At 47.8% G+C, this 21036-nt stretch overlaps 1 protein-coding gene across 5 annotated transcripts; it reads right to left on the bottom strand.

Moving 5' to 3' along the window:
* Nucleotides 1-477: 477 nt before the first annotated feature.
* RLBP1 (retinaldehyde binding protein 1) lies at nt 478-21002 on the bottom strand. 5 transcript variants are annotated; one of them, XM_038532815.1, is made up of 9 exons: nt 20493-21002; nt 17016-17274; nt 9358-9447; nt 8977-9105; nt 7320-7524; nt 5484-5662; nt 2365-2523; nt 1343-1453; nt 478-1041 (listed from the first exon to the last, which is right to left on the bottom strand). In XM_038532815.1, the coding sequence occupies exons 2-9, from the start codon at nt 17055-17057 to the stop codon at nt 883-885; spliced, it is 1074 nt and encodes a 357-aa protein (XP_038388743.1). In that variant the 5' UTR covers nt 17058-17274; nt 20493-21002; the 3' UTR covers nt 478-882. The 5 variants fall into 5 exon arrangements, with proteins under 5 accessions (XP_038388743.1, XP_038388745.1, XP_038388747.1 ...); XM_038532817.1 differs by lacking the exon at nt 20493-21002 and adding an exon at nt 11667-11818 and having other exon boundaries at nt 17016-17032; XM_038532819.1 differs by lacking the exons at nt 17016-17274; nt 20493-21002 and adding exons at nt 11667-11818; nt 16650-16776.
* Nucleotides 21003-21036: the final 34 nt, after the last annotated feature.

A 21036-nucleotide genomic window follows, 5' to 3' on the forward strand; every position in this document is an offset into this window, starting at 1 on the left:
ACTTTGGCTCAGGTCATGTTCCCAGGGTTCCTGTAGGGAGCTTCTCCCTCTGCCTATATCTCTGCCTCTCTCTGTGTGTCTCTCATCAGTAAATAAAATTTTAAAAAAGAAACATGTACAGCTGGAAAGTCAACTTTTATCACTGTAAAGACTGAAGACAAAACTTTCCCTGGCTGACAGTAGGATGAGCAGGCTAGGAGATGTCATCTGTACACCTAAGTGAAGCTACCAGTCAAGGAAAGGGGTCTAGAGGAGAGAGCCTTTGGTGGAAAGACCCCAGGTAGGAGGGGACACAGCCGCAACCCTAGGAATGGGTCCAAGCCCCTGGCCATCGCTGCACAAATCACACTGCGCCCAACTGAGAAGACAGGTCACCCCAAAATGGAGCCATTTCGAGGCCACTCCCACCCCAGAATGCCACGTGAGAAAGCCCTCCCCTGCCTGCTGGCTGCCAAAATTATTGTGTTTGCCAGATCATTTTGTAGCCACTCTCTTTTATCCTTTTATTGTATTTTATTGTGTTTTATTTTGGCAGGGAAGGGAAGAGACCTTTAAATCAATCTCTTTGCCTGTTTTCACAGACCCTAAGAGCTAAAACTGCTAGAGAGGAAATCAAGAAGATGGCAGTCTTTGAAACTCAATCCCACACACAAGTCCTAAACCTCGAGGCAGTAGGAATATAACTGCCCCCAATTATTCTTGTTCAAGAAAACTCCCCCTGTTTCACTGACTTGGGAGGAGAGGGACACCTGAACTCATCCAAGCGTAGGGACGTTCAGGGGGGCCACAGCCACCTTAGGCAGTCCTTTTCCCAACTTCTGGTCCAGGATGACTGAGGAGAGCCTAGAGATGCTAACTACAGGGTGATGGCAGGAGACACCCTCAGAAGGCTGTGTTCTCAGCTTGGGCCCGGGGGCCAAAGAGCTGCTCAGCAACCACCTTGCCATCATACTTGGGCAGTGTGCCCCCAAAGTCAGCGGGCAGTATGTCTTCATCAATCTCCTGGAAGAAGCCAGAGAGGTCATCTCCATGGACAAAGACCTGCAGGGAAGGAAACCAGGGAGACAGAGCTGAGTGGGGAGTGCCCTGAGGAAGAGGGACGGAGGGGAAGGCCACAGCATGCCATATCTGCCTGGTGGTGTCCATCTCCACCGTCCTCCATGTTGTGCTGTCACTCCGCTCAGAACCATGGACAGAGCCCAAGGAGGGCCTGAGTGAGGTCCCTTCCTCCTTTCACCATCATCCCCTCCTTGTCTCACGAACTCTTTCCTCTTACAGGCTCCCATGCCCCCCACTGGCCAGATAATCACTGAGCACCCTCCCGGTGTGGCCATGCACTCACTCTTTGGAGCAGCTTGTTCTTCAGGAGGGGCTTGACCATGTTGTAGGTGGTGGTGAAGTACCATGGTTGGTGAATGAAGTGGATGGCTTTGAACCGCGCTGGGAAGGAATCCTACAGGGACAGAGAGTGCCCCACCCTGTGGCCCCTGTGGGTTCAGAGGCTCCCATTCACACCCCCATTGCCTCTCCCCATGGCTCCAGGACACACTTGTCTCCTCACATGGTTGCCCCAAAGGATAGCCCACTAGGAGTTCCATCCCTGGGCCAGCAACTGGGGAGCTCTGGCTTCACCAAGGCTCCAAACTGCAGGGAGGAAGCCCCAGGGGCCAAGCAGCCCAACCCTCTCCCTGCCGATGCCTAATACCTCGCCATTAAGTACGGTGAGGAAATGAAATGGGAGCCTTGCTTGGTTTTTAGGTGATGGAGCTTTTTCAAACCAACTTGCCTGCTGACTAGACTACAATTATTATAGAACCCAGGGACACTACTGTCACACATCACTGTCCTCCAACATCCCTTCATGACACCCATCTCACACTCCTTTCCCAGGTATACTTAAAGCAGACTTTCTGACACATCAGTATATGCAGGAGTGAGTCAGGGACGTTAGCTATAATCCCTTTCCTGAGACAAATTCACATTCAAAGAGAAGAGGATTCCAGGTCAAAAGGTGTAGGCAGGGAAAAAAAAAAAAAAAGGTGTAGGCAGGTTCAAGTCTGACCTCTGCCACTTTAGTTTTATGACCTTGAGAAGTCACTCAACTCTCTGAGCCACGGTTTGAGCCAAGGTTTGTAAAATGAAGCAGGGAAGAGGGGAGAGTCTGCTCTCAAGGAATTAAACAATGAATACGAATGCTTGGCACGCTGTCGATCACCATGCAAGTGTTTGTGGTTTGCTCATTATGGTGCTCGGCGGTCTGCTTCTCGGGTCACTGCCAGCACCATTAAGCCGGGAACCTGGGCCCAGCTTCCCAGCCTCCTGATCTGTGAGAGGCTCCTACAGAACTGAGTGCTAAGGCCTCACCTGGAGCATGTCCACCATCTTCCTGAGATCGGAAGCCCGAAGTCCAGCAGCCTGCTGCATGGTAAAGCCCTTAAAGTTCTCAATAATGCAGAAGCCATTAATTTGAGTTTCCTCATTCTCTAGTAGCTTCTCCAGGATGAAACAATATGCCTGCAAGATCTTGGATACAGAGTGAACAGGTTGTAAGACTCAACATGCAAAGATAATTGAGGGGAGAGCTAACTAGTACATCCCTTACTGGAGGAAACTTGTCATACTCTTTAAACTGGGACATTCCACCTCTGTGGATGTGCCCCAAGAAAATAACCTTGAGTGTCATATCCATGGTTAGAAGCTGGGGTGTTTATCCCTGTACCCTTATAATAGTAGAAATGTTATAAGCAACCTAAATGCTCAACAATAAGGGACTGGTGAAATTATGGTACATTCATGCCATGGAATATTCTGGAACAGTTAAAATGATATCTATACAATGATATAGGAAAATATTTATTCATGATATACTATGGTAGGGTATGATTCCATTTTTATAAGAAAAAATATGTGTAGTGTGCACGTATGTGCATGTTTCTTAAAAAGAGTGGATTGGAAGGATGTCAATGGTAGAAATCTCTGGGTAGTAGAATTGTAGATGATTTTTAATTTATGATTTTTTGCATTTTCTAATGAGCAGATACCACTTATGTAATAAGAAAAATATTTTTATTTTTTTAAGATTTTATTTATTTACTCATGAGAGACATAGAGAGAGAAGCAGAGACATAGGCAGAAGGAGAAGCAGGCTCTCTTCGAGAAGCCTGATGCAGGATTCAATCCCAGGATCCCAGGATCATGCCCTGGGCCAAAGGCAGACACTCAATCACTGAGCCACCCAGGTACCCCAAAAATATATTTTAAATAATCTCTTTTTAAGATTTTATTTTTGGGGGTGGCTCAGCTGGTTAAGTGTCTGACTCTTGATCTTAGCTCGGGACTTGATCTCAGGATCATGAGTTCAAGCCCTGCATTGGGCTCCACACTGTGCATGGAGCCTAATTTTTTTTTTTTAAAGTTTTGTTTCTTTTTTTAAAGATTTTAGTTTTAAGTAATCTTTACACCCAATGTGGGGCTCGAACTCACAACCCTGAGACCAAGAGGTGCTTGCTCCAACTAAGCCAGGCGGGTACCCCAAGAAAAAATATTGTTAAGTCTCTTCCACAAACACACACATGCACACACTCACCCCTCAGTCCTAACGCCAGTATCTTAGTGTAAAACACCATAGGATGTTGGCTAGCTCCAGGACCATTTAACTCTCTCTTAGAGATATTAGCCAATGCAACCAAGTTGTTTGTTTTTTTTTAATTAAGGGCATAAGTAGAAAAGGAAAAGAAAAATTGCCTTTTATATTTATATAATATGTTAGCATTCTTGGAAAACCCAAGAGAATCTACTATAAAACTAACATAAATAACAAAATAATTCAGGATATTAAATCAATATTCAAAAACAATAATTTTCATATATACCAACAATAACCAATCAGGAGATACAATGGTAGAGAAAACCCCATTTACAGCTACACTTAAGACAAACTTAAGGAGAAATATACATAATGTTTGTGAAGAAAATTTTAAAGGCTTCTAAAAATTTAAAAGTAGGGGGCACCAACTGACTCAGTGCATAGAGCATGCAATTCTTAATCTTAGGATCATGACTTTGAGCCCCACATTGGGTGAAGACATTACCTAAACAAATATTTAATTTTAAAAATAATAAAATAAAAAAATAAAAGTTCAAAGTAGGCTTATAAAAGGGACTGCACCCCTCGTCTGTGGACAACATGGCTGGCCACGGATGTTGCATTCGTAAAGATGCTAACCTCCCTCCAGTGTGTTCCCAATAAAAATACATTTCTCCTGGAGCTAGACAAGTTAATTCTCAAGTCTATAGGGAAAAGAAAAGTCTATAGGAAAAAGTGGACAAATAAAAATAGCTATAAAAGCCCTGAAAAAGTGGAATAATAAGAATAGAATTAACCCTAATATGTTAAACATTCTACACAATCTCTGTAATTGAAACAGTGTGGTATTGGAGCATGAATCGACAGAGACCAATGGCACAGAATACAAATCCAGAAATAGACCCAAATATATATGAAAATATAGACTATGATAAAGATGGCATTTCAAGTCATTGGGGGAAAAGATGGACTTTGGCTCAGGTCATGGTCTCAGGGTCCTGGGATTGAGCCCTGTGTCTGGCTCCCTGCTCAGCAGAGAGCCTGCTTCTCCTTCTCCCTGCTTGTGCTCTTTTGTCTCTCTTTCTTTCTTTCTCTCTCTCTCTCTCTCAAATAAATAAATAAAATCTCTTTAAAAATTAAATGCAGAGACCAAAAAATACAAAAACACTAATTCAAAGGAATACATGCACCCCTATGTTTACTGCAGAATTGTTTACAATAGCCAACCTAGGGAAGCAGCCCTAGTGTCCAATGATACACAAATAGATATAGAAGATACGTAGATACACAGTGGAATATTATTGAGCCATAAAATAGAATGAAATTTGCAATGGCATGGATGGAGCTACAGAGTATAATGTAATGCTAAATGAAGTAAATCTGTCAGAGAAAGACAAATACCATATGATTTCACTCATATGTGGAATTTAAGAAATAAATGAGCTAAAGGGAGAAAAGAGAGAGAGAGGTAAACCAAGAAACAGACTCTTAACTATAGAGAACATACTGATGGTCACCATAGGGGAGGGGGTAAATAAGTGATGGGGATTAAAGAGTATACTTACCATGAAGAAAAAAAATAACATGACAAAAAGAAAAAAGAAAAAAGTCATATGCTCAAATAAATAAATATATACAGAGAACTCAGGCTGCTTAATGGGTTGAAACTTGGGCTTTCCAGAATCTCTCCCAACCCACCGTCTATTAATCCCCGGGCTCTGTGTCACTCTCAGCCTTCAGCACTGGCAGGACTGACCCACACCTCACTTCCACTTGGCGGGGGTACCAGGGAGCAACCAGGTATGGGCCAGTGGCCCCCCTGTGAAGCTGCTGGGTCTTCTGGCCGCCCTGGCTCACCCTAGGAACTCCCTGCCTGGGAAGGTCAGCCCCCACTGACCTCATCGAAGGTGATTTCTTCGGAGTCCCAGTTCTCGATGTTGAAGAGCATGACCACTCGGCCATACTTGTCCCGACTGGGGAGGACCCCAGGATAGCCGGCCTCGACGGTGCAACGGACAGCCTCCAGGGACAGGCTGTCGAAGAGCTCTGGGTACTGCAGCCGGAAGTTCACGTAGCCTGGCAGGAGGAAGGCAGAGGAACTTCTCAGGGAGCCAGCCCATCTGGGGGTGGCACAGGGTGAACTTCCAGAGACCTGGGCTCCTGCCTGGCTCCTCCACATGCATCCTATGTATCGTGACTGAGCAGGATACGCAACCTCTCTGAGCCCCTTGTCACTTCTCAAAACACAGGAGGATACTATTGGCCTATCTCACCAAATTGCTGCAGTAATCAATGAGATTCTAGGTATGAACATCATTTGTAAATTGTGCATGCAGGAAATGTAATCCTAAGTCTAAGGATGATTATTACTTGTTATTTTCTCTTGCCCACAGGCAGAGGCGCGGGCTCCCCAGGTGGGCACAGGGTTAACTGAGTAGCGGTGAGAAGACCCCAAGATAAAACCCCAACTCGAAGCAGAACACAAAGGCCCTTCCTGATTCCAGAAGCACTTCTATCACCTACAAACCCACCCTTACCTTTCCTGAACAAGTCTGCTGCCTCTCTACCCTTGAACTCTAGAGGAACCAGGCCCAGGACAGGTGTTCGGGGAGCCTTTGCCTAGGAAATGCCACTGACCTCCTCACTGTTCCTACTGCACTCTAGGTATACCCCCATCACCTTGCTGTTCCCTCTGCCCTACTGTTCTTCCCTCAAGATACCTCATTTCCTTTGCATTTTTCTTCAGAAGTTCCCTCTGCATGAGAGCCTTCCTGGCCACTTTACCTAAAACTCCAACCTCTCAGTTCCTTACATCCACCTCCTCTATTTTTCCTTGTTATCCTTCCTTTTTTTTTTTTTTAATTAAGATTTTATTTATTTATTCAGGAGAGACAGAAAGAGGCAGAGACCTAGGCAGAGGGAGAAGCAGGCTCCCTGCAGGGAGCTGGATGCAGGACTTGATCCCAGGACCCCAGGATCACAACCTGAGCCGAATGCTCAACCACTGAGTCACGCAGGTGTCCCTCCTTTCTTACTACCAGTCTATGTAATTGTATTTTATTTCTCTGGTTTATTATTTCTGCCGTTAGTGCATGAAGTCCATGAAGGCAGGCAGTTGTTGTCTGCTTTGCTCTCTGCTGCATCCTTTGACCTAAGAGTGGTTGGCACAGGTTGGCTGTGAATTAACATTTGGGGAAGGAAGGAAGAAGTAAGAAAAGGAGAATCGTTAGGCTGTGGAAGACCTGTTCGGACACTCCTTCTCTCACCCCGGCACCAAGGCACCAAGGATTGGATTTCCTCAGGAAACTTGTCTTCAGCCAGACAGCAGGGCCTGGGCAAATCTGTCCTCAGGGCTCCTTCCCAGGGCTGGCACCATCTCCAGTCTCACTCTGCATGAGGTTTTAGGTACCCGCAGGGCCTTGGGCACACACTGCCTTTCCTGCAGCACTCCAGCCAAAGCCTAGGCTGGGCAGGAGCGGGGTGGGGACCGCTCTCCAGGACCAGGAGATAGAAGGGAGCCAGACCTCTAGGAATGTGGAGGCTGTTTAGTTCACAATCCATGTTTCGGGTAGGGATAGGGAGGCTCAGAGAAAGTGACTCTCACAGGGCAGGGAATGAGCAGGAATGGAGGGGACGGTCTGGTCAGTGCCTGGGTGAGAGTCAACGCCATTCCCACCACCTCTGCACCCGCCCTCCAGCCTTCAGGAGGCCCTCCCTCCAGTGCCAGCCTCACCTCGAAGCAGCTCGTAGGCACGCCCCACATGGAACTTCCGCGCGCGGATGAAGCGCAGGAAGAAGGCACTGTCCCTTCCCTGCACCCTCTCAGCCACCGCCCTGGCCAGCTCCTGCCCGGTGGCAGCCTGTGCCTGCACCAGCTCCTGCAGCTCTCGCACCACCTCCTCCCGGGTCTCCTCCCTCTCGTTCAGCTCGTCCTTGGCCTGGAACAGGGTGGGATGGAGGCAGCAAGTCATTGGCAGGTGCACGGGTGCAGAGCAAGATGCACAGGCTGGCTGGCCACAGGGTGGAGGGTTGCCTCTGGGGCCATCGCTCCTTGGCCCCCAAGAGCAGCATCTGCACTGGCAGCACCTCAGGCCACCAGTTACATTTGCAGAAAATTGGGTCAAACTGCCCATCCTGGGTTTGTTGGCCAGAGACCTCCAAAGGTGTAAACGTTTCCAACGACAATAGCCTCCACTTCCTGGAGCCCTTACATAGCCCTCTGCTAAGGCTTTTATTTTTATTTTTTTTAATTTGTATTTATTTTTGATAGTCACACACGGAGAGAAAGAGAGAGGCAGAGACATAGGCAGAGGGAGAAGCAGGCTCCATGCACCGGGAACCCGACGTGGGATTCGATCCCGGGTCTCCAGGATCGCGCCCTGGGCCAAAGGTAGGCGCTAAACCGCTGCGCCACCCAGGGATCCCCTGCTAAGGCTTTTAAATACCTCAGGCCACAACCTATCACCATAAAGTGCTTATTTACGTCGCATTTCTCAGGGTGAGTAGACTAAGACACATAGCGGGGAAGGTGACCCAGGCAGGAAGGGGCAGAGCTAAGGCTCACACTCAGGTTGGACTTTCAATCACTTCTTTCTGCAGCTTCCCAGGCTTGATTCTGATCTTTTCAAAAACAAAGATACCCCCAAAAACAGTAGCCTGACACCCACCCCTGCCCTAGAGCCTCATATTCCTTCCCTTGGCTGGGCCTGAAGAACCCTTCCCCAGGCCTCAGGCAGCTCTGTCCTTGGGCAGCATGAAAGGGGAGAAGGCAAGGAGGGGGACTCAGGTCTGGGAGAACTCAGCACTTTTCCCTTGAGATGCATAGGTTAGCAGAGATGGAACCTAAAAGCCCAGGCTCAGCTAAGCCCTAAGACAGCTCTGCCAATTTCCACAGAGCACAGTCTGATCCTCTCTGAGCTTGTGAAACAACCTTCTTTCAGAGGTACATTAGGCAAGACCCAGAGAGGAAAAGCAACCTGTTCATGGTCATACAGCAAGTTGAAAGTTAGGTCTGATTCTAGAACTCGGCCTCTTGCCTATCCAATGAGGGCAGCAGCTAGATTCCTGTTCCCCTGGGCCACTTGCAAACCAATGTTCCCCATATTTGAATCTAGGATGAGCCCTTGTCCAGAGGCCCTACATCCTGGCATTGATAACAAGGGACTCTGTTGGTGCTGTAGTCTTGGATTAGGCTGGCCTGGATGTCTGGTCAGCCCAGGAGGTCATGGCCCTGGCCTCCAGGATGGCCCCTAGAATAAGCCAGTCCATTAGGTCTAGGATAGCCTAGAGCGCTGGGACTGGACCCGTCCTACAGGAGAGAGGATGCTATCAACATCCCCCCCTTGTTAGCCTGCCCTAGCCACCCCTCCCCACACCATGGGCCACCTCACCTTCTGTAAGGTATGACGAGGGAGCTGGCTGCAAGGGCCAAAGACAGGCCCATGGTCCTTGGTTGTAAGCCGCTCCAGCTGGGCACGGAGCTCCTGTTCCTCTTCAGGGACCACACGGAATGTGCCCACCTAGGCAGAGAGAAGTCAAGAAGAAGCAGGGAGAGCCCCCATTAATCCAGTTAAATGGGCCTGCTCAGACCTTAAATTAGTACTTTTGTGCAAGGTCACTGTTAAGCCTTCTCCCTTTGGGTGGGGTCATGGACCACAGAAAGGTTGTATGAATGGGTGCACATAACCCGAGTGGACCAAACAATAGAGAAAGGGGAGGTAGGGAGGGTGGGAAGGTAGATGGAGGGGAGACCAAGGCACAGGGATACTCACGCCTTCTGACATGCTGCCTCTGGGAGACTCAGAGTCCTCAGAAAAAGAAGGGCCCCGCTTTCGTCCTGGCCTCTCCAGGCAGCCTCCTCCCTAGGGCAAGAAGTCAAGGCTGCAGTGGTCTGGACAGACCATTCCGTTATTGTCTCAGAACAGTAGATCTCAAACTTTTGAGTTCATGAGAATCACCCGAGGAATCTGGTAGAAATGCGGGTGCCTGGGCCTGCACCCTGTGACTCTAAGTCAGGAGGTCTGAACTGGGGCCCAGGGATCTGTATTTTAAAGCAGGACCCCCAGATGGCCCTGAAGAAAATGATCCTTGGGCTACACTTTGGGAAACACTCCTTTGAGAAGGAATACACACAAAAATACTGCAAACCTTTGCTCTTAAGGTAAGGTGGTCCAACCAGGGAAAAACTAGCTTTGGCCTCTATTCTGAAGTTACATGATCACTGCAGCGTAAGGCAATCCCTCTCCTCCTGTCTGTGGCCTTCCTTCTTTTTCCCAAAGGGGGATCTCAGAAACTTCCCAGCCTAGTGGATGGCCCCTTCTCCAGTGCATTCATTCTCAGGAGGGGTGATGACTAGTCACATAAACAATTACTGAGTGTGTGTTCTGTGCTTTGTGATGTACTGGGTAATTTAAAATCCGTATCTCAAAAAATAAATAAATAAAAAAAAAATAAAATCCATATCTCAGAGCCAGAGCTGGCATTATTCTTCCCATATTACATAGCAAGAAGCAGGTCCCAGGGAGAATAAGTGAGTTGTCCACTGTCACACAACCAGAAATAGCCAAGGATCAGGCCTTGAGCCCAGGCTGTGACTTCCCATCAGCACTGAGACCCAGTTCTTTGTGGCATAAGTTGGACCTGGGTTCAAATTCTGTCTCTTCCACTTGCAAGCTATGTAATTTAACCTGAGTCTTGGTTGTCCCCTGTAAAAGGGAGGTGGAAGGAGGGTAATGAAGGTTAAATTAAATACTGTGCACAGAAGCAACGCTTGGCCACCAGAACAAATCTCACCCATTGCCCACATGACAACCTGCTCAACCCACTGTGTAATTTTGGAGACAGCTCTCCTGTTTCCAGATTTTTTTCCCTCTCTTGCCTAAACATCCCTTTTAAGGGGCCATCACCACCCTGCTCCTGTCTCTGACCAGGTTTCCACTGGTGTCAGTTCTGTCACCTATTCACTGTTGATGAGCAGCAAAGTTGGGACTTGAACCACCACTTTGACAGTTAGAGCCAAGACCTCTCCAGACAAACTCCCTAGGGAAATGGGTGTTGCAGAAAACCCTTTAGGGTCAGAGAAACCTGGGTTTGAACCGAGAATTGTCATTTACCACTTGTATGACCTTAGACAAGTTATTTAACCATTCTGAGCCTCAGAATTGGTCATAAAAACTGTACCTACCAAATAAAGTTGTAATGAAGATCCTACCATTTTTATAAGGTACCTAGCACAGTGTTTTGCTCTAAAACATGACTTCCCTTCCCTTTCTTAGCATCAGATTGATCATTACCCTAGTGTGCCCAGAGAGACTTGGAGGATCCCAGGGAATATCTGAGGATCTCCTAATTCCCTGTCTCTCCCACTTCCCAAACCCAGCCAGGGCAGGGAACCCACCAACAGGAACCAAACCTAAGCTTTCTCTCTGGCTGGCAGGAAGTTTTCCAAATGTGTGGATGCAGAGATGGACTGCAATACTGATGTGGCCTCTCTTACTTGGGTTTTGCTGGAACAGGAATGGAAAAGCTGATAGAATTGTCTTGAGCTTAGATGAGAGAGATAGTGGCTAGACACCCTCAGCCAGTTAAGGCGATCATTAGGACAAAATAGATGGTTAAAATCAGTACAGCAGCTCTTTTTAAAATATGCCCAATCTAATTAATTTTGAGTTTTTAAAATACTGATTTACGAACCGTATACAGTGAAAAAACATTTACCCCCCTCCATTGCATACTGAGGCTGTTCCGTGCCATCTAAGGATGCCCAATAAAATACAGAAAGCCCCCATCCCACATCCATTTCAGATGAACAACAAAAACCTTGGAAGTATAAGTATGTCCCATGAGACATTTGGGACATACTTACACTAAAAGAAGTCTTTATTCATCTGAAATTCACATTGAACTGGATGTCCCATATTTTTTATTTGCTAAACCTGCCATCAGGGTTGATCTAGCACAACTTGGAGAATGGCCAGTTGGTGTCAGTTTTACAAGCAGCCTGGTATGTGGTCTCCCCACCCCCAACTCCTCACCCCAGTCCTGGGCTCCCTGGCCCGGCAGACCCCTGCCACTGACTTACCTCCCAGCTCCTCCTTAGGGCTACCTGGTGCCTGTGTCCTCCTCCTCCTCCTCCTTGTTGGGGAGCCTGGAGGTTGCCTCCACTGGGGGCGTGGTCCGATCAGCAGGCTGGGATTAGTATGTCACAAGGAAGTTCTCAAGGCCCACAATTTCCTGTTAAATCAGGCTTACAGGGAGGCCCAGATTGGGGCAAGTGAAGCACCAGGGGGGAGAGGGGATCAGCCTGGGCCTGGCTGCAGCCACCTCAAAGCCCTCCTTTGTGTACTTCTGCTCCCAAGTTCCTGCTCAGCCATGTGGAAGCCCAGCAGTGGGGGTGGGAGGATCTGGGCCAGTTGCATTTCCTCCTCCTTGCTCTCTCTCTCATTGCGAGGTGGGGGGTGGGGGGGTCTGAGAAAGCACATCCCAGGGTAAGACATGCAAGAGATGGAGGGAAATTTTACATGTGATTGTGGATGCAGTGGCAGCTGTGGTAGCCTGTCACTCTTCTGCTGTCGTGGTAGGTGTCACCTCCACAGTGAGTGGGGCCAGTTGGTTAAGGCAGAGTGGGAAGAGGGCAAGACAAGCCAAGCCACCTTCTAGGCCACCTTCTGCTGGGGAATCAGACTGCCCACTTTCAAGTCCTAACTCCAGCACCTTCTAGCTGTGAGAATTAACTTCAACACCCTGACTCAGTTTCCTTCTCTGAGAGGTAGGGATAATAAGAGGACAGGCTCATGGCTTTAGTAAGGATGAAAGAGCTTAGCTTAGCGCCTGATGCTTAGTAAACGTAAATGCTCAGTAAATGCTGGCATTTACTCCAAATACACAATCGATATACATCTGGGTGGAGGGGACCCATGTTTTCCAACCCTCAACCCAACCCTCTGTAAAACCAGAAACCCCTCTACTGCCCCTCAGCAAGTGACTTCCCAGTCTCTGCTTTGGTATTTCTCTGCTCAGGGTCAGGGAGGATGTGAGATGATTACTTTAGGGTATTCTTCCTCTGGGATTCCAAGGGCAGGGAGCTCCCTGTTTTTACTACTGGGCAACCCTCCTTGTGTTAAAACTCATCCTTGGTCTGACCCCCAAGCAGCCTTCTCTAATGTCACCCTTGGTCCTGATTTTGCCTCCTGGGGGCATCTGGGACAGGGTCAAGATTCTGTGCACAGGATGTTTTCCAGAATCCATTCCCAGAAATGCTTTTTGGTTTTCCCCAGAAATAGTTCTTAGTTTTCAACCCATTCCTACTTGGATGGGTTTGGTATCCCTTCACTCTCCTGTGCCCTCTCCAGACGTCCTGGGGCTTATGAGAGTGTCACTGAGGGGCAGCCCCTGGGAGCAGTGCCTGACTCCCACTTGTCTCTCTAGACCCCTTCCTCTAGAGCAGGCCACAATGCCTGGGCTTGGATCTTGGGGTGCAGCTAAGTAACCTTGAGCTCTTTCCTTGTGACAGCCCCTTCCCTGGGCTTCTGCTTGGGGTGCTGTCTCACTTTTTGGGCTGTTTCCCTCCCAAGTCCTTCCTGGAGCTGGAGAACCCCTCATTTCTATCATTCTGCTCCCTGGGGGGAGCATTATCCAATACTGAAGCCACTAGCTGCATGTAGGAATTTAGCACCTGAAATTAGAAAATGGCACCAAAGAACTAAATTACAATCTTAGTGAACTTAAATTTAAATTAAAAAGTTGGTACTAGGTCCAGTTGTTGGAAAATTGCTAAGTACTTTTGGAATAACTTAGGTGTATGATCATACTTTTTTAACTATAAATACTGTGATCAGCTATTTCTGATAAAAAGTTCAACATAAGGTGTGCTGTAAATATAAAATATCTACTGGATTTTGAAAACTGAGTACCAAAAAAGGGCATGAATTTTTTTTTGGATTTTTATTTATTTATTTTAGAGAAAGAGTGGGAGAGAGTATGTGTGCACAAGCAGGGGGAGGGCAGAGGGAGAGAGAATCTTAAGCAAACTCTCTGCTAAGCACAGAACCCACTCAGGACTTTATCTCAAGACTGTGGGATCATGACCTGAGCCAAAATCAAGAGTCAGAGGCTTAACCAACTGAGCCACCCATGCACCCCAGCATAAAATTTTCTTATTAAGGATTTTTACATGACTTAGCATTCTGAAGTGGTAGTGCTTTGGATATATTGGGTTGAAAATATATTAATTTTAATTGTTTCTTTTTCCTTTTTTTATGTGGTTATTAGAAAATTTAACATTTTTCTAATTTTAATGACTTCCGTTGTATTTCTAATGGACAGTGCTGGTCAAAACATTGATACTCATTGAGTGTAGCTTGTAGACCAAGGAGTATCAGCATTGTTTGGGAGCTTGTTAGAAATGCAGAGTCCCAGACTCTTCCCCAGACAGGCTAAATCAGAATCTGCGTGTTAACAAGGACCCTCCCCTGCATCCCCCCGCCCCCCAACCCCTGTGATTCCTACACACAGAAAAATTTAAAAGGTTCTGCCCATCTCCCCCTCCTGCCTGTGCCCAGCATAGTACATTGCCTGACCTCTCATGTCCCATCAGCTCTGAGGATTGGTAGGGAAGTAAACTGGGGACTATCCTTGCCACCATCCTCTTCCTCTTTGGGCAGGCCCATGGTGGACTGGTTGAGGGTGTAGGAAGCAGAGAAAGGAGGACAGAATGGGGGATCCTAACCTGATTCTAGGCAACAGTTGCTCTCAGGCCTCTGCTGGACATCTGTAAAACAGTGTCATGGGCTGAGTTGTGTTCCTCCAAATTCACATACTATCCTCCAGGACCTCAGAATGCGACTATTTAGAGATAAGGCCTTTAAAGGGTACCTCAGGGCAGCCCAGGTGGTGCAGTGGTTGAGCATCTGCCTTTGGCCCAGGGCGTGATCCTAGAGTCCCAGGATCGAGTCCCATGTCGGGCTCTCTGCATGGAGTCTGCTTCTCCCTCTGCCTGTGTCTCTGCCTCTCTCTCTCTGTGTCTCTCATGAATAAATAAATAAAATCTTAAAAAAAAAAAGGTACGTAAGGTAAAATGAGTCCTCAGCAGAGGCTCTAATCTAATGTGAGTGCTGTCCTTATATGAAGAGGAATTTTGGACACAGACAGTTACAGAGGGAAGATGATGTGAAGACACAGGGAAAAGATAACCATCTACAAGCCAAGGAGAGAGGCCTCGGGAGAAACCAGTCCTGTGGTCACCTTGATCTTGGATGTCTAACCTCTAGAATTGTGAGAAAATACATTTCTGTTGCATAAGCTACACAGTCTGTAGTACTCTGTACAGCAGCCTTAGCAAACTAATGTAGATGTGTTAGAGGATATGCCCCCAGGTACTTCACAGAATGTGAGCATCGTGGGAGACCAGGGGGACAGGTGACAGCTCAGGCTGCCCCACACGAAGGAGCCGCAGAAGGCCCAGCACAAGCTACTTAAAGCCAGCTGATGGGGTGCATCATGAGGAACACTCCTGTGCACCAAGAACACTTGTGGGTTAATGGCACAGACCTGACAAGAGAGGTCTACACAGAGCTTTTATGGATGCTTGCAGGCCACGAGGCCCTTTTTAGGAAGCAGAGCTTTCTGTGGCATTATTTTCTGCTCCCAGCCCTGCCTCTACCCTGCCTACCCCCACCCCCAAGAGTCACGTTCTTGTCTAGCTCCTGTGCTAGAACAATAGTGCCCTTGTGTGAAGGGAGACATGCCCTCATTGGCTCAGACACCTGTGCTGACCATGTTGGCAGAAACTGTGGGCTCCCTGGCTCTCTCTCCCAGGCTAGAGGCAAGCAGGGAGGGGGCTCAGATTGGCTGTGCTGTGACGGGTGCCTGACCTGTGTATCTCTCATCCAGTCCTCCCAGATGTGAGGGAGAGAGAATGTTCTCCCTTACAGAATAGGGAGCTGAAAATCAGAGAGGTGGGAGGCCTTGCCCAGAGCTACTTGGTTGGTAGGGAGTGGGGTCCCGGGTCACTCTAAAGCCCTTTTACCATTCAACACGCAAGGCTGTTCTCCCTCCTCCAGAAGGGAGAATGACACAGGTGCTACTTCCTCCTAGCTTCTGGGGGAGGTGACATCATCTCACTTTCCTGGAAACAGCCCCAATGGGCCAGAGTCTGGTCACTGCCATTCCCTTTTGGCCAGTAATTGTCCTGGAAAAAAGGAGGGCCCTATGGAATGCCCTGGCCTCAACTTCTCCTTTGGAAAATGGGAAAACCCAAGTTGAGGGACATTCTGTACCTTCCCTAAAGTTTCACCATGGTAATGAGAGTGCCTTGACTCTCCCACAAAGCTAAAATGCTGCAGGTCTCCCAGAGCCATGCTCATTCCCCAAAGAAGGGTTGGCCCTGTGGCAGTGGGGGACCAGGCAGTGCCAGAGATGAAAGCAGTAAGGATAAATAAAATCTATCAGTATGCCCATTCAAAACATATTATAAGTTAAATAAGGTTTAACAACATGAGTTAAAACAAACAAGTGCTGTCAGGTAGGAACTTGGCTTTAACTTCCCACCACCCAAGGAAAGGATGTGTTTGCTGTGGACTGAATTTGTGTCCACCCCCCCCACCCCCAAATCACACACTGAAGCCCTACCCCTCAATATGATAGTATTAGGAGGTGGGGCCTTAGTGAGGTAAATAGATTTAGAGGAGGTGGGGCCCTTGTGATGGGATTCGTACCCTTATGGGAAGAGGAAGAGATACTAGAGTGCTCTCTTCACACAGACTCATTAGGGGAGCCCCTGAGAGGGTGGCCATCTGCAAGCCAGGAGGAGGGTTTGTGCTAGAACCTGACCACGCTGGTGCCCTGATCTCATACTTTCAGCCTCCAGAATGACCAGAAAATAGGTATATGTTGTTTATGCCACCCAGTCTGTGGTATTTTGTTGTGGCAGTATTTGTAGGAGGGAAGCTGTAGAAAGAGAGAAGTTAAAAACTCAGGTCAGAGAGGGGTAAGTGAGAGTGAGGTCCTTACTGAGAAGGTGGGAGGGGGCGGGACTCAATGCCTCAGTAGAGGTACTAGCCCTTACCTGGGTGGTTGAACACTCTCCCATTGCTACAGGGAGCTGAAGGAAAGAGTTGGTGCTGGTGACAGTTGAGTTTAAAGATTTGGTAGTAAAGGGCAGCCCCAGTGGTCCAGGGGTTTGGCGCCGCCTTCAGCCTGAGGCGTGATCCTAGAGACCTCGGATCGAGTCCCACATCAGGCTCCCTGCATGGAGCCTGCCTCTCCCTCTGCCTGTGTCTCTGCCTCTCTCTCTCTCTGTGTCTGTCATGAATAAATAAATAAAATCTTAAAAAAAAAAAAAGATTTGGTAGTAAAGCTGAGGTCATTGGTCAGGAGTGAAAAAAAGAGAAGAGTGAAATCATCCTCATGAAGGCAGGAAGGATAAACTTACTAGGGAAGGTTGTAGAAATGTTGAAGGCCCCCTGGAGATCATTTACAGTAGCTTCTTGCAGGCACCCATGAGCACAGCCATGCAAACTGTCCAACACAACCCAGCAGCCCAGGTGTCGCTCCCACGGAGGGAATGGCTGGCTTCATAAAGGGGCAGAGTTTGCCAGGTGGGTGGGATGGGAGGACCGGTAGGATGTTGATGAGTTGTGACTTGGGAGGTGGTGCAGGATGGGGCCAGGAGTGTGAGTGGCTCAGGTGACCTGGATGCAAATGGAGAGATAGGGCCAGAATCAACCCAGAGGCCCTGTGTAAGATGGATGACCACCCCACTTCTGCAGCCTTTCTGTTTCTGTGAATTTCACTCTTATTGATACCTCCTGGAATCATACATATTTGTCTTTTTGTGACTGGCTGATTTTACTTAGCGTAATGTCCTTTGGGTTCATCCACATTGTAGTAACTGACAGCATTTGCTCCCTTTTTAATGCTGAAGATATTCCTTTGTATGGATATATTGCATTCTGTTTATTCATTCACTTTCCAGGAATATTTGGGTTGTTTCCACCTTTTGGCCATTGTGAACTATGCTGCTATGTGTGGGTGTACAGATATGTGCTTAATACCCTGATTTCAATTCTTCCATATATGTATACCCAAATATGGGATTGCTGGAGGAAACTAACACTATGGTGTGTTTCTAAGTGCTAGGCTTTCTTATGTGCTACCATGATTATTCTCTTAAGCAATGTCACCCTTAAATCCAGGCAACTGGAGTTCATGGGCTGGGTAGCTCCATGGGCCTATTAGCTCCCTTCCTAGATGATGACATCAAGAAGCCTACAGGCTTCTTCTACCCACCAAAACCCACATGCCTTCCTTCAGACCACCCTCTGGGTACCTTCCAAAACATCCCCAAACTCATTTCCTTGCCCTATCAAGCCCCTTCCTAGGTCCACCCTCTCCTGGGTAGGCCAGCTAGAGTGCACATAGGCCCAAAGGGTAGCCAATGTCAACTCTAGGGGTGAAGCATGGTGTGAATGGATCTTCAGGCTGTTTGTTTACATGCAAGCATATGAAGTCCCTCATACTACAGGACCCACTATCCTGAATGATAGGAGGCCTCCATTTGTCCTTTTCTCTGGACTCTGGACTCTTGCAAATATCAGTAGTTATAATGTTATCACATACAAATGTGAACTACTGACAAGGTCTGGAGAACATTTAGTTCTGCTATTGTAAACCTGTTTTTAATTGGCTGTGCGGTTTTTTTTTTAAGATTTTATTTGTTTATTCACAAGAGACACACAGAGAGAGAGGCAGAGACCCAGGCAGAGGGAGGAGAAGCAGGCTCCATGCAGGGAGCCCGACGCAGGACCTGGGACTCCAGGATCACGTCCTGAGCCAAAGGCGGACGTTTAACCGCTGAGCCACCCAGGCATCCCTAATTGGCTGTGTTTTCTAAAGTCAGGGTATCACTAGCTGCCCAGTGTAGGAGTGTAGTTGGTTGAAGCAGATGAGTAAGATTCACTGCTTAGGAAGGAAGCCTGCGCCAGGGTGGAAAACATTGTTATTAATTTGAGTCTGTTCTTTTCCTTTGCATATGTAACACTCATTAGTGCTAATGGAAAACACAGATGCTATATTCATGCAACAAGGAGAAAAGACACTGTACTGTCAATGCCACTGGGTAGACACTCAGGCAGTTCAGTAAGTGCACCTGGGATGCACACCTGGAGACTCAAAAAGGCAAATGGGCTGTTTGACTACAGAAACACATAAACTTGTAGCTGTATGGCCCAGTCAGTCCCATAAGCAGCCCAGAAGGGAGGCTTCGTGGGGAGAAGATGAGGTAAAGTCATCTGTTTCCTTGGCAAGCTAAAGGATCCCTTTCAGGAGTCATCTTTCAATTCAGCTGTTGTGTTTTAAGCACATATAATAGCTTGATATTGGCCCAGAAACGTGATAGAAGTAAAAGTTGCTTAAGATGGGTCATAAGCAAGCACCTGGGTGGCTCAGTCAGTTAAGTGTCTGCCTTCAGGGATCCCTGGGTGGCGCAGCGGTTTGGCGCCTGCCTTTGGCTCAGGGCGCGATCCTGGAGACCCGGGATCGAATCCCACGTCGGGTTCCCGGTGCATGGAGCCTGCTTCTCCCTCTGCCTGTGTCTCTGCCTCTCTCTCTCTGAGTGTGACTATCATAAATAAATAAATTAAAAAAAAATGTTTAAAAAAAAAAAAAAGTGTCTGCCTTCAGCTCAGGTCATGATCCCGGGGTACTGGGATCAAGCACTGCATGGGGCTCTGCTTCTCCCTCTGCCCCTCACCCTGCTCAATCATGCTGTCTCTCTGAAATAAATGAATAAAATCTTATTTAAAAAAAGAAGCGGGCAGCCCGGGTGGCTCAGTGGTTTAGCACTGCCTTCAGCCCAGGGCCTGATCCTGGAGACCCAGGATCAAGTCCCACATCAGGCTCCCTGCATGGAGCCTGCTTCTCCCTCTACCTGTGTCTCTGCCTCTCTCTTTCTCTGTGTGTGTCTCTCATGAATAAATAAATAAAATATTTTTAAAAAAATTTTTTAAGTAAATAAAATAAAAAAAGAAGCATTGGGACGCCTGAGTGGCCCAGCGGTTGAGTGTCTGCCATTGGCTCAGGGAGTGATCCCGGATTCCCAGGTTCAAGTCCTACATCGGGCTCCTTGCATGGAGCCTGCTTCTCCCTCTGCCTATGTCTCTGCCTCTCTCTGTGTGTCTCTCATGAATAAATAAATAAAAATCTTTTAAAAATTAAAATAAATTAAATAAAATAAAAAAAGAAGTGTCATAAGCAAGGAGCCAGTCTGGACAGCTGAGAGGCATCATTCTCTTCCAGCAGCTGTTTCTTCCAGAATTGGCCAAGTAGACCCATACCACCCTGGGGACCTGGGGGGTGGGCGGTGTGAGGAGGGTCAGGCTCCAGACTGAATGCCTCTGATCTTATCATTCTTTCACATGCCATTTGGCAAGGTCCAAATCTGAAGGACTCATCATCACCATTCCCCCACCACCAAACCTGCACCTTTCCCTGTGTTCCCTGGGTTAGCTCCCTGGCAGTATCGACCCACCCTCATCTGTCACTCAAGCCAGAATATTCCTCAGCTCCTCCCACATTTCCCCAAAGCTGGTGCACTAGCTGGACTTCCTAATCTCTCTCACATGTGGTCCACTTCTTTCCTCCTGTCCCCACTGCAACCACCTATTTCCAGGGCAACTTATAGCCCCCTAAAGGGTCCTAGCTTCAGTCCTCTCCACTCCCATCACCTCTTTTTTAGACTCCAGGGCACCCACCAGCCAGAGAGATTTTTCTACAATGTAAATATAGTCACGTCCTTCCACTTCAGCTGTTCTCTGCTACCACTGGTATGAAAAGGACTTCCAAGCCCCTGCCTTCCCACCCCCTTACCCCAAGCACCTTCACCTCCCCAACTAGCCAGGGGCTTGCTCACCTGTTGCTCTCAGGCCCTTTGCACAAGCTGCTCCTTCAACCTAAAATAGACTCTAGATCTGCCGCTCCATTGCTTTTTGCTGTACTGTTGGTTGTTCATTTAACAAATATTTACTGAAAAAAAAAAAAAACAAATATTTACTGAACACAAAGCGCTTTGCTAAGCTATGCGTTAAATGCTGAGGTTTTGTAGGCGGAAGAACAAAACCAGGTGGGACTGGCCAGGTGGGATTGACATCTTAGGGGTGCTAGGGCACGTCCCCTAGCACAAGGAGTAGGACACTTTCATCTGCCTTCCAGGTGTTTCCAATGCAGACCTGTAGGGGCCATCCTTTGATTTGGTCCCTATCAGCACTGACTCCTAACCAAACAGTAACCAAGAAGTGTTACCCGGTCAAAACCACACGCTAGGGACGCCTAGGTGGCTCAGTGGTTGAGCATCTGCCTTTGGCTGGGGGGCCTGGGGGGGTGATCCCGGAGTCCTGGAATCGAGTCCCATATCAGGCTCCCCACAAGGAGCCTGCTTCTCCCTCTGCCTATGTCTC

Source organism: Canis lupus, chromosome 3 (assembly GCF_011100685.1).
Source record: "Canis lupus familiaris isolate Mischka breed German Shepherd chromosome 3, alternate assembly UU_Cfam_GSD_1.0, whole genome shotgun sequence".
In the NCBI taxonomy this organism is placed as follows: Eukaryota; Metazoa; Chordata; class Mammalia; order Carnivora; family Canidae; genus Canis; species Canis lupus.